General features: G+C 34.3%; 1 protein-coding gene across 1 annotated transcript; it reads left to right on the top strand.

The window, feature by feature from the left end:
* Positions 1-9,925: 9,925 nt before the first annotated feature.
* LOC139515307 (thrombospondin-2-like) lies at positions 9,926-11,874 on the top strand. The gene is made up of 4 exons (XM_071304875.1): positions 9,926-10,038; positions 10,731-10,833; positions 11,299-11,417; positions 11,669-11,874. The coding sequence occupies exons 2-4, from the start codon at positions 10,814-10,816 to the stop codon at positions 11,872-11,874; spliced, it is 345 nt and encodes a 114-aa protein (XP_071160976.1). The 5' UTR covers positions 9,926-10,038; positions 10,731-10,813.
* Positions 11,875-12,341: the final 467 nt, after the last annotated feature.

Below are 12,341 nucleotides of genomic sequence, written 5' to 3'. Positions count from 1 at the left end.
ATGATATGATCTTTCTAATTTAAATGCCAAATTATAGCTTTTACCCCTATTTCAGGGTCCACTAAACATAGAAAATGATAGTGCGAGTGGGGCATCCGTTTACTATGGACACATTCTTGTTCTTTCTAAAAGTATTCTATATTTATATTAATCAGACATTATGTGAATTAAAACATTTCATATTCAGTAAAATATGTGTAAAATTGCAATATATATTTGTAGGAAGTTTCCATGGGGGAGATAATAACTTTTTTTTCTCCAAAAATCTTTATCCAAAAGAATAATATTTTAGGTTATCTCCCCTGAAAACTTATCAATAGCATATTGTTATTTCACACATATTTTACTGAATATATGATGTTTTATTTAAAATGATATCTGATTCTTATAAATATAGAATACTTTTAGAAAGAAAAACTATATGAAAGCTTAGTTTGGACAATTTTATAGCAATTCAAAATAAACAGTTCCTCTTCAGCATGGAAATGACTATAATATAACTATACAAACTGATAAACTAATTTTGTCACAACATCATTAAAGTGGAGTTAAAGTCTTATACGATTGTAAGTATATTTTATTTTATCACCTTGCACTTTCACATTTTGACTGTACAATTTGTTCAATATTCTGACCAGTTGTACAATTTGGTTTAATAAAACAAATTGCAATTTGGTCAAAATTTTGAATGAGTTGCAATTGGTGGAGAGCAACACTAACAGTCAAGTCACTGTAATTGACACAAAGATATTTCACATTTAAAAGAGTTATATCTTATACCTTTACCCTTTTTTTAATCATTAGAAACTCGTCGAAGCGAACAGGCTTTTAATAAGGTACACAAAACGCACATTTCGTCGATAAAAGTAAAATCACAAAGATACTGAACTCCGAAGAAAAAATTAAAAACGGAAAGTCCCTAATCAAAGTGCAAAATCAAATGACAAAACACATCAAACAACTGGCATATTCTTGACTTGGTACAGGCATTCTCAAATTTAGAAAATGGTGGAATATACCTGGTTTTATAGCGCCAAACCTCTCACTTGTATGACAGTCGCATCAAGTTCCATTATATTTACAACGATGCGTGAACAAAACAGACATAATAAATAAAATAGTCAAAATAGGGTACAGCAAGTCTTAAAAAACTAGGGTCAAAATATATGCAAAACTTAGGAAAAAATACAAGGACATCATTAATTTAAATCGAAGTAGGATTACATTATACCTATGACGAGACGTATTTATATAACTCATATACTTTTAGCCAAATCGCAGTTTTAAGTCGAGTTGTATAGTTATAACAAAGCTAGCATTACCCTTTAACTTTAGTGTCCGCTATATATATATATGATGTCTTTTCACTAAATGATTCAAAGTTTGATGTCGAGACTATGTCGAGGATTATGCCAGACAATGGGCTAAGCGCGAGAAGGAAGACGTAGACACTCTTTCCGAATGGATTAAGGCAGTGTGGTTGTGATACAAATCAGAATTAAGAAATTAAATGGGTCTATCAATGCCTATGCTACGTTACTTTAAAGACCCAAATGTTGCAAAACACTTATCCTACCGTCATGACAAATATGTTGGTGTCCCCGCAGATAAAGCCCAAAACAACATCGTTTTTGTGTGTAAAACTCATTACATTAACTGCTTGATAAACGAATTAGGTATAGACAATTCACTCGGAAACTCAACATATACCCTCACGACACTTACCAAAGAGGGAATCCTGGATAATCATAGGTCTGTTCTATGTTCCTTTGGAATTTCAACCAAAGATGAAGAACTGGATCTTCAATCACTGTATTGGATACCTAAACTACATAATTGTCCTTACAAACAACGGTATATTGCTGGGTCTTCAAAGTGCTCCACGAAACCTCTTTCTAAATTATCAACATCTATTTTATCAGCAATAAAAGACCACAGTGTTGGAACGGAACTGTACGGTTTTCTAATAAATTGGTCATTCGGGAGACTCTCAAGCGGGGCTCCGACATTTGCAAAATAACAAGTTGCTTGATGGAAACTTTGATGAACTCTTATGTTACTATATAACGTTTCTGCTTCAAGTTTTGGTAGCTAAAACATTCTTTAAAATTATTTCAAAATCCCAAGTAGAATTAGGTGAGCGACACAGGCTCTTGAGAGCCTCTAGTTATATCTACTGTACACATTTTGTTTTTGTCTCTGATATAGTCACCTTAAAATGGTTCCTTGATATAATCTTAATTGTCAAAATGACTGGTTTTGTGTTTATTTTCATTTCAAATACCATACATGAATATAACAGTACAGCAAGAAACAATCAATACAATGCATATGCAATGTATTTAATAAATTTGGCCAAGCAATTCTACAGGAAAGCTCCAAGCGATTGTACAGGAAGGCTCCGAGTGATTGTATAATAAACTTGCAAGCGATTGTACAGTCAATAAAAATATCCGACATGGAGAAAATGATTATATTTGGATTTCTACTGGGACAGTGGCTTTGAAACTTTCAGACAGGTAAGACTATATATCTGAAAAAGTACATGTGAAAATTCAGGTAGCAAACATTGATTTTTCGATGTCTACTTGACATTTTCGATCGCTGTTGTGTGACAATTTTGATCGTTTTACACGGAGCTCCAACATTCTAAGGAAAACGTTTGGATGCATATATCTTTTTTATCATTTTATTGGTTCATATTTACAGTCTCCCGAATGACCAATTTATTAGAAAACCGTACAGTTCCGTTCCAACACTGTGAAGACGGGCTTCAAAGTTATGATGAAACTGCCTATTCTAGAGGTGGCGTGAATCAGATGTGGATACTTAAAAATTCCAAAGATCTTTTGCACATACAAACTAACTCTCTTTCATCTTGTAATAGTATTAAAACATTTGACTTTTCTAAACTTTACACAAGTATTCCAAAATCCTAACTAAAAGACAAACTGAAAGAGTTGGTATTGCTTTGTTTCATAATAAAAGAAAGGCCAACATAGATACAAGTATCTTGTCTGACGGAGGGGTAAATCCTACTTTGTAAAGGATCATTTTGATTCAAACAAAAAAATTTCTGAAACTGACATTATCAATATGCTTGATTTCTTCATTGACAACATATTTGTCACGTTCGGAGGACGTGTTTTTCAACAGACTCGGCATTCCAATGGGAACAAATTGTGCCCCTTTTCTTGCCGACTTGTTTCTTTATAATTATCAGGCTGACTTCATACAAGAACTTCTTAGGAAGAAAGATAAGAAGTTAGCTATATCCTTTAACTCTACTTTCCGCTATATAGATGATGTTCTTTTACTAAATAATTCAAAATTGAGTGACTATGTTGAACGCATTTATCCCATCGAACTAGAGATAAAGGATACAACAGATACAGTTAAGTCGGCCTCATATCTTGACTTACATCTAGAAATTGACAATAAGGGTCGGTTGAAAACAAAACTTTACGACAAAAGAGATGATTTCAGCTTTCCAATTGTTAACTTTCCATTTCTAATTAGCAACATTCCAGCAGCACCTGCATACGGTGTATATGTACGATATTCCCGTGCTCGCATTTCCTATCATGATTTTCTTGATAGAGGGCTGCTGCTCACAAGGAAGTTATTAAACCAAGAGTTCCAAATGGTGAAGTTGAAATCATCACTTCGTAAATTTTACGTACGCCATCACGAGTTGGTTGACCGTCATGGAATAACCCAAACTCCGGACAGTGATCGTTTCCGTTCCGGAACTGTTTTCCCTTACTCCATTAGTGTAGAGTAGTATTCGGGCCCGTATGCGGATCGGAACTGGAACTGCCGGGGAGTTTGGGAATAACCGTTTCACAAATGATATCGGATATGTTCCTTACGTCGTAACTACAATCCCCTTCCCTTTCACGAATGTGACCTACCGGATTTGTAATCACATTAGCAACACGACGGGTGCCACATGTGGAGCAGGGTCTGCTTACCATTCCGGAGCACCTGAGATAACCACTAGTTTTTGGTGGGGTACGTGTTGTTTATTCTTTAGTTTTCTATGTTGTGTCATGTGTACTACTAGTTTAATTTTTCTGTTTGTCTTTTCATTTTTAGCCATGGCGTTGTTAGTTATTTTCGATTTATGAGTTTGACTATCCCTCTGGTATCTTTCGTCCCTTTTTTTGAACACACCTATCCAACGAACTTGAAATTAAGGATACAAAAGATACAAATATGTCTGCATCATATTTTGAATTCAATCAAGAAAATGAAAATAAGGGTCATTAAAGAACAAACTTTATGACTAAAGGGATGATTTCGGCTTTCCAATTATGTACGTTCCGTGTCTATGTAGCAAAAAGTAAAATCACAAATATACCGAACTCCGGGGAGAGTTCAAAACGGAAAGTTCATAATCAAACGGCAAAATTAAAAGCTCTAACACATCAAACCAATTGATAGCAACTGTCATAGTTATTTTCCTGTGTAGAAAATGGCGGATTACACCTGGTTTTAAAGGTAGCTAAACCTCTCACTTGTATTACAGTTGCATAAAATCATGTGTGAACAAAACAAACAGACATTATAGGTAAAAATGTCAAAATAGGCAACATTCCAGCAGCGCCTGCATATGGAGTATATATATCGCCAATTTAAAACGACATTATGGTGGTTGCATTTCCTGTCATAATTTTCTTGAAGGAGGATTGCTACTCAATAGGATTTTTTTTAACCTAGACCTAAGAGTGTTGAAGATGAAATCATCCCTTCGACAATTTAAAAGACGTAACCTGAGTTGGATTGGCCGTTGTTTTACAGATGACGACGGATATGTTCCAATTGTCGTAATTTGAATCCTGCTTTACTTTTCCTCAAATATGACCTACCGGATTCGACTTATCATCAGGTTTGAACCTCACGACGGGTGACACATGCTGAGCATGAGCAGGATCTGCCTACCTATTTGGAACACTTTGGATCACCCATTGTTTTGGCGAAGTTCGCGTTGCTCAGTCTTTCGTTTTCTCTAATGTGTTTTGCTTATTGTTGTTTGTCATTTGGTCTGTTTCTTTAACTAACATGGCGTTGTCAGTTTATTTTCTACCTATGCGTTTGAATTTTGGTATCTTTCGCCTCTCGTAATGTTCATAAGTGCGTTTTAAAGTCCGAAGTCTCAGAGATATATGAAGAATTCGTTATGAGACTGTTTAAGTCATTAGGTACATATCTAGTCTTCAAACATTTTGGCGCTCTTCCAGATTATGATTGACTGAGAATGTAATGTTTACCCAGAGGGTTTTTAATCTTCCAAAACTTACACTTCTCCACTTTTAAGATGTTTTTTACTGCTGTTTTATACAAAATCATTTGAACCAAGATTTTTCCAGAAAGCCCAGTCGGTTCAAGAACTCCAATGCTTTCCTTTGACATGGATGCTGGCATCGTATCTCTACTGGGAAGTAGCATGACTAGAACTGTTGTACTAGATGTCATAAACGATTTATAGGTATTTACTTAATCTTGTCCTTAAAGCTATTAACTCTTTCAGAATAACGTCTCCTGTCTATTGCTTAAAACTTGCTTTGAAAAATGTATATTTAGACGTGTGTACAATGCTGTCAAAAAGTGTCTTATTAAATCGGATGTAATTTCATCATAAAACACCGACACATCGTTTGTAAACCAGTTCGTGAATATGGTGACCGTAACACGTATCTAGTGTCAATATCAGTCGCTATTCATTAAAAATTTGTTGGAACACTTTATATAAAATAGAAGATGTGGTATGATTGCCAATGAGACAACTATCCACAAAAAATCAAAATGACACAGACATTAACAACTATAGGTCACCAACGGCCTTCAACAATGAGCAAAGCCCATACCGCATAGTCAGCTATAAAAGGCTCCGATAAGACAATGTAAAACAATTTAAACGAGAAAACTAACGGCCTTATTTATGTATAAAAATGAACGAAAAACAAATATGTAAGACATAAACAAACGACAACCACTGAATTACAGGATCCTGATTATGTTTAAGGAGCACATTCTTCTTAAAGCAACAGATACATGAACGCCATACAATGGAGCAAGAAGGTATATGTTACTGCCGAGAAACGGAAAGTTTATCATTGTCTTACAGGAGATTGCAAATAAAAGTAAAACTTGTGAAGAAACTCATAAAGAACAAGAGGTCAGGCATGCTACAGTGCCAACACGAGAGAAATTTAAAACAACCCAAACACCGTAACCAAGACAATTAATTTACGCCAGCCAATGAAAACGTTCATCATATTAAAAACAAAACACTGGAAAATAATTGTTTTCTATCTAGAGCATCATCTCAAAATCAAGCATATCATGATAGGAAAGGCAATCTCTGGTATATTACAAAAACCGTGTGATGTATGCACCTTAAAGAGGCGCCGAATGCACTTTGCTACATAGAAATGGAAATTTCACAATTTTGGAAGCTGAAATCATCTCCTTTGTCTTAATGGTTTTTTTTTTTTTTTATCGCAACAGACCTTCATTGTAAATTTCTAAATGTAATCCAAGCTATGAGACTTAATTGTATGTAATGCATCCTCTATTTCAAGTTCGATGAGATAGCTGTGTTCAACATGAACTTGAACATGTTAGAACCAAATCCCTCGTAAATGTGACTGGATGGATGTGATAATTTCGTCATTCTGCCAAGCTATTGATGATTCCATTTATGCTGACAAAAACAGCGATATACTTCTGTTGTCTTTATTTTTGTGAACTGATTGTGCCGACTTGTAATTGCACTCAGTCATGTAAAGCAGATTTAACCCAAAACCTTCTCAACGCCAAAAAAAATAATTAAACATCATGCAAACATCTTTTCTTTTTTCTTTCAGATATATTGATCATGTCCTGTTCCAGCGACATTGATATTTGGAATACTACCAAGACTAGAATGTCTAATTTGTATCTTGATCTTTTCTTTGATATTGTCACAGATGGACGACTTCAAATTAGTGTATATGGCAAAAAGTAAAATCACAAAAATACTGAACTTAGAGGAAAATCTAATCGGAAAGTCCATAATCACATGGCAAAATCAAATAACAGAACACATCAAAAACAAATGGACAAGAACTTTCATATTCCTGACTTGGTACAGACATTTTCAAATATAGAAAATGGTGGATCATTTAAACCTGGTTTTTAGGGCTAACCCTCTCACTTTGATGACAGTCTCATCAAGTTCTGTTATATTTACAATGATGCGTGAACTAAACAGATATAATAAATAAAATAGTCAAAACATGGGTACAGCAGTCATCATCGTGTAACAATTTTAAAAGGAATTTTTAATTTCTTAGCAGTATGATGCCATCTGTACCACCATGTATGTGTGATTTCATATCTCAACTGAATCAACAGAGCTACGAGGACCGACTAAAATCAACACCTCATTGTTATTACCGTCACCATCACGAATTGGTTTACTGTTACGATATATACGGTATCACTATGTGTCTCAACTCACTAATGATACTAGAATGTTTTCGTAGCCTCAGTTCTTTAGATTTAACAGTGATCATCTAAGCTGTACTGATTGTAACTTTTTGACTTACAAATTGGATTCGAATTGTGGTGCATGGCAGATGCTTCTTACAATGTCGACGCATTCGATCTCGCTGGTTTTGAAGTTCATGTAATTACCTTAGTGTTTGTTTTCGATTTATGCGATTTGAACATTGATAAATTAATTAAATATTGCCTTTATGTGTACCCATTTTCTTGGATCATGTTAAGTTTATACGATAGTTGTAGTAAAGCTATATCAATTTAGAACTATCAACATTATATCAATGGTTAGGTTACGAGACATTTCACCTTATGCATTCTTGTAACTATAGTATCCTTTTCCAAACTGAGTCATTTTGACGAAGTGTGCATGGATGTACATTGAGGGTGATGCATGCAAAAGAGGAGACTTCTATCCTGTTCACAATTAAGCCAGGCCTTGCGGTCATAAAACTTTCGAGCACGATTTTTGTACTCAGACTCAAGAATCAACCAATCAAAATACTGATTTTGTGTTTTGAGCACTTTCTTTGTACTTGGAGTACTGAGTAAAGTTTTATGACCGAGAGCCCATGTCTCGCTTCTTTTTAAATAATGAGATTCCCTCGGTTTTTATATGCTACCTTGATGGGTATTTTCATTGAACAACGGTAAAGTACTGTTGCAATAATTTAATTAGCCCGACTATCGTTTGCCTCGTTGAACCTCTTAATCGAAACTCTTGAATATTTGGATTTTGTTGCTCTTTTACTTCATAAGTTCATCGAAAGCAATGGTGTCCCATTAGATTACTAAACTAGAGGCTCTAAAGAGCCTGTGCCGCTCACCTTGGTCTATGTGAATATTAAAGGAAGCAGATAGATTCATGACAAAATTGTGTTTTGGTGATGGTGATGTGTTTGTACATCTTACTTTACTGAACATTCTTGCTGCTTAAAATTATCTCTATCTATAATGAACTTGGCCCATAAGTTTCAGTGGAAAATGTTAGAAAAAATTTACAAATTTTATGAAAATTGTTAAAAATTGACTATAAAGAACAATAACTCCTAAGGGGGTCAATTGAACATTTCGGTCATGTTGACTTATTTGTAAATCTTACTTTGCTGAACATTATTGTTGTTTACAGTTTATCTCTATCAATAATAATATTCAAGATAATGACCAAAAACAGCAAAATTTCCTTAAAAATAACAATTCAGGGTCAGCAACCCAACAACGGGTTGTCCAATTCATCTGAAAATTTCAGGGCAGATAGATCTTGAACTGATAAACAATTTTACCCCATGTCAGATTTGCTCTGAATGCTTTGGGTTTTGAGTTATAAGCCAAAAACTGCATTTTACCCCATGTTCTATTTTTAGCCATGGCGGCCATCTTGGTTTGATGGCCGGGTCACCGGACACATTTTTCAAACTACTAACCCAAAAGATGATTGTGGCCAAGTTTGGATTAATTTCGCCCAGTAGTTTCAGAGGAGAAGATTTTTGTAAAATATTACGAAGATTTACGAAAAATGGTTAAAAACTGACTATAAAGGGCAATAACTCCCAAAGGGGTCACCTGACCATTTCAGTCTTGTTGACTTATTTGTAAATCTTACTTTGCTGAACATTATTGCTGTTTACTGTTTATCTCTATCTATAATAATATTCAAGATAATAACCAAAAAGAGCAAAATTTCCTTAAAATTACTAATTCAGGGGCAGCTACCCAAAAACGGGTTATCCGATTCATCTGAAAATTTCAGAGCAGATAGATCTTCACCTGTTTAACAATTCTACCCCAATGTCAGATTTGCTCTAAATGCCTTGGTTTTTGAGTTATAAGCCAAAAACTGCATTTTACCCCTATGTTCTATTTTTAGCCATGGCGGCCATCTTGGATGGTTGGCTGGGTCACCGGACACATTTTTGAAACTAGATACCCTAATGAGGATTGTGGTCAAGTTTGGTTAAATTTGGCCCAGTAGTTTCAGAGGAGAAGAATTTTGTAAAAGTTAACGACGACGACGGACGACGACGACGGACGCCGGACGCCGGACGCCAAGTGATGAGAAAAGCTCACTTGGCCTTTTAGGCCAGGTGAGCTAAAAATGGCAAAATCGCTATAATCAACTCTCACTGATCCCAACAAACAGGAAAAACCAACTAAAACAAGTGAACTCGTGGAAAAAAGTTGGAAACCTGTGAATAAACCTATAATGCTTGAACAGTATTTTTAAAACAAAGTCCATAATATTCAAATGAAATAAAACTAAACATTACTTATTCCATTGGTTGCAATGAATTACATTGATTTCCCAGTTAAATAAAAACCGATAATTTCACATGTGAAATAAACGTTGTTTCACTCTCTGACGTCATACAACAATAGGCGTTGTCAAGACGTCAATAACGGTGGATCTGACGATGTATCACTATTTCAAGATCTATACCAACTTTCTATGTACACCAAAATGACCAGACAAATTTGAGTTATTGCCCTTAAGTAATGAGTATGGCCAATTTGTGCATTTTTGCCTATTATCTTAAAAAATGCATTGTTCTCATTGAAATAATCAGCAAGTCAAGGTCAACAAATTTACCAAATAGCTAAACCCATTCATTGACTCCTTGAAAGAGTTATTGTCCTAATAAGGATTTTGATCTCTAAACATGTTTGCCTTTTATGTTGAAAACAGTAATTTAAAAAGTTATACATATATACTTTAAACTGCAAAATAACTATCAGTATAAGATGTGCAAAAATGCAACATAATAGAAAATCATGAAAGTCTTCTTACAGGAATTATTGTCCTTAATGATGATATATGACTATCTTTTAGGATTTTGCAGAGTCATTTAAAAAACTATGATAGATAGCTATAAACTATATGCAACAAAATGATCAGCAAATCAAAAATATCAAAAAAGACTACAACTTGTAAGAGGTTGTTGCCCTAAATTCAGATTTGACCAAAATTAGCAATTTTTTTGTAGATATTCAAATAAAATTCTATAGATAGAAGTAAAACTATACACAGCAAAATGATGAATTAATGCCCTGAAAAGACAATTTTTAACAAATTCTGATGGTTTAATAATATCTTTAAAAGACAGACAACAATTTCAGCAAACCGCTACACAGAAAGCTAAAGAGACACATTACCTAATTATTTATACATTTGTATTTGTTTACAGGGTTGGGGTGCAGGATATCAGCTTCCATTCAAATCCAGAATACCTGTAAATGGTGGTTGGTCAAGCTGGTCAGCATTTGAGGAATGTTCTGTCGCATGTGGAGGTATTGATAGCTTCTATATATATGATATAAATTATGCATCATATCGATCTTTCTCAAATATTGTTTGAAATCACTGGTGAAATTATTTGAGATCAGAAAATTATATTGAACATTATCTTGTTGAAGTTGAAAAGAAAGTATTAATAGAATAATTAATTTTTTATCATAATTCTAATCACTTTGTTCTTGTAAAGCGTGAAGGTGTCAAATATTGTACATTCATACATGGTAAACTAAATTTGCATAACAACTTTACCATGACATATATATGATCTGTGAACAAACCAGAGTAAGATAAATCAGTTTTGTTAGTTACTTGACTGAACATATTAACCATAATGATTTTTGCACTGCAGAAAACAGCCCAAGGTCACCACAGCTAAAAAACATCCTGCAACCCAAGGCAGGCTTCATTGTCTACTCTAAGTTCATACTTGTCTACTTTATATTTATTCAATGTTAAAGGTCACTCACTGGAAAGCAATCTCAGTACAGAAGTTGTAATAATCCTGCCACTGCAATTGGCGGAACCGACTGTGTTGGAGATGGTGTGAATTCTGTCAGTTGTAATGACCATCCTTGTCGTAAGTATATTGAAATATAAAAATGTGTCATACCACTTAAGAAAATATGTTCATAGATGGAAATAAAAGTTTTGTTCTTTTAGACTTCTTGTTTAAAGAGGGTTTTTTGATCACTTGAAAGAAATTGCAAATTTTGCCAGACATTTAAAAATAATGTTTAAATAAACCATGAGCAAGAGATACAGGAACCATATTGTGTATTATATTTATTTACATACAACACAAATTAATAATTGCTTTTTTCTTGACAGCTGTCAATGGAAAATTCAGTGATTGGGGACAATGGTCATCATGTATCGTCAATTCTGGTTGTCAAGGTTACAGAGAAAGGGAAAGGTCATGCAATACTCCAGCTCCTCAACATGGGGGAGTACACTGCACTGGCTCAGTAGAGAACAAGAAGCTTGCAACAATTGCATCTGACAAGCAAAAAAAAAAAATCCTTTTTAGCATTTAGTTTAATGACATTGATTTTAAAAGTTGAATGAATAAAAAAACTTTAAATATCAACCTTGTGTCAGCTCTAATTTTTTAAGAAAATGTCAAAATGATCTAGCATTTCCAGTGGCATAGCTACAACTTCTAGCTGCAACAAATTATGGAAGTCTGATATTAAACATTAAGAAGATGTGGTACGATTGTCAATGAGACAACTCTCCATCAGAGTCACTAAATGAGACAAATTAACAACTATAGGTCACTGAATGGCCTTTAACAATGAGCAAAGCCCATACCCTATAGTCAGCCGGGAAATGACTTATGTAAAACTATTTAAACGAGAAAACTTGCCGCCTAATTTTAATATGTACAAAATAATGAATGAAAAACAAATATGCTACACAACAGCATACGACAACCACTGAATTACACTCTTGACTTGGGACAGGCACATACAGAATGTGGCAGGGTTAAAAGTTAATCAGA

The sequence above is a fragment of the Mytilus edulis genome, chromosome 3 (assembly GCF_963676685.1).
Source record: "Mytilus edulis chromosome 3, xbMytEdul2.2, whole genome shotgun sequence".
In the NCBI taxonomy this organism is placed as follows: Eukaryota; Metazoa; Mollusca; class Bivalvia; order Mytilida; family Mytilidae; genus Mytilus; species Mytilus edulis.
Note: the sequence above shows the minus strand (reverse complement) of the source record. Positions and strands in the feature narration are given on the sequence as shown.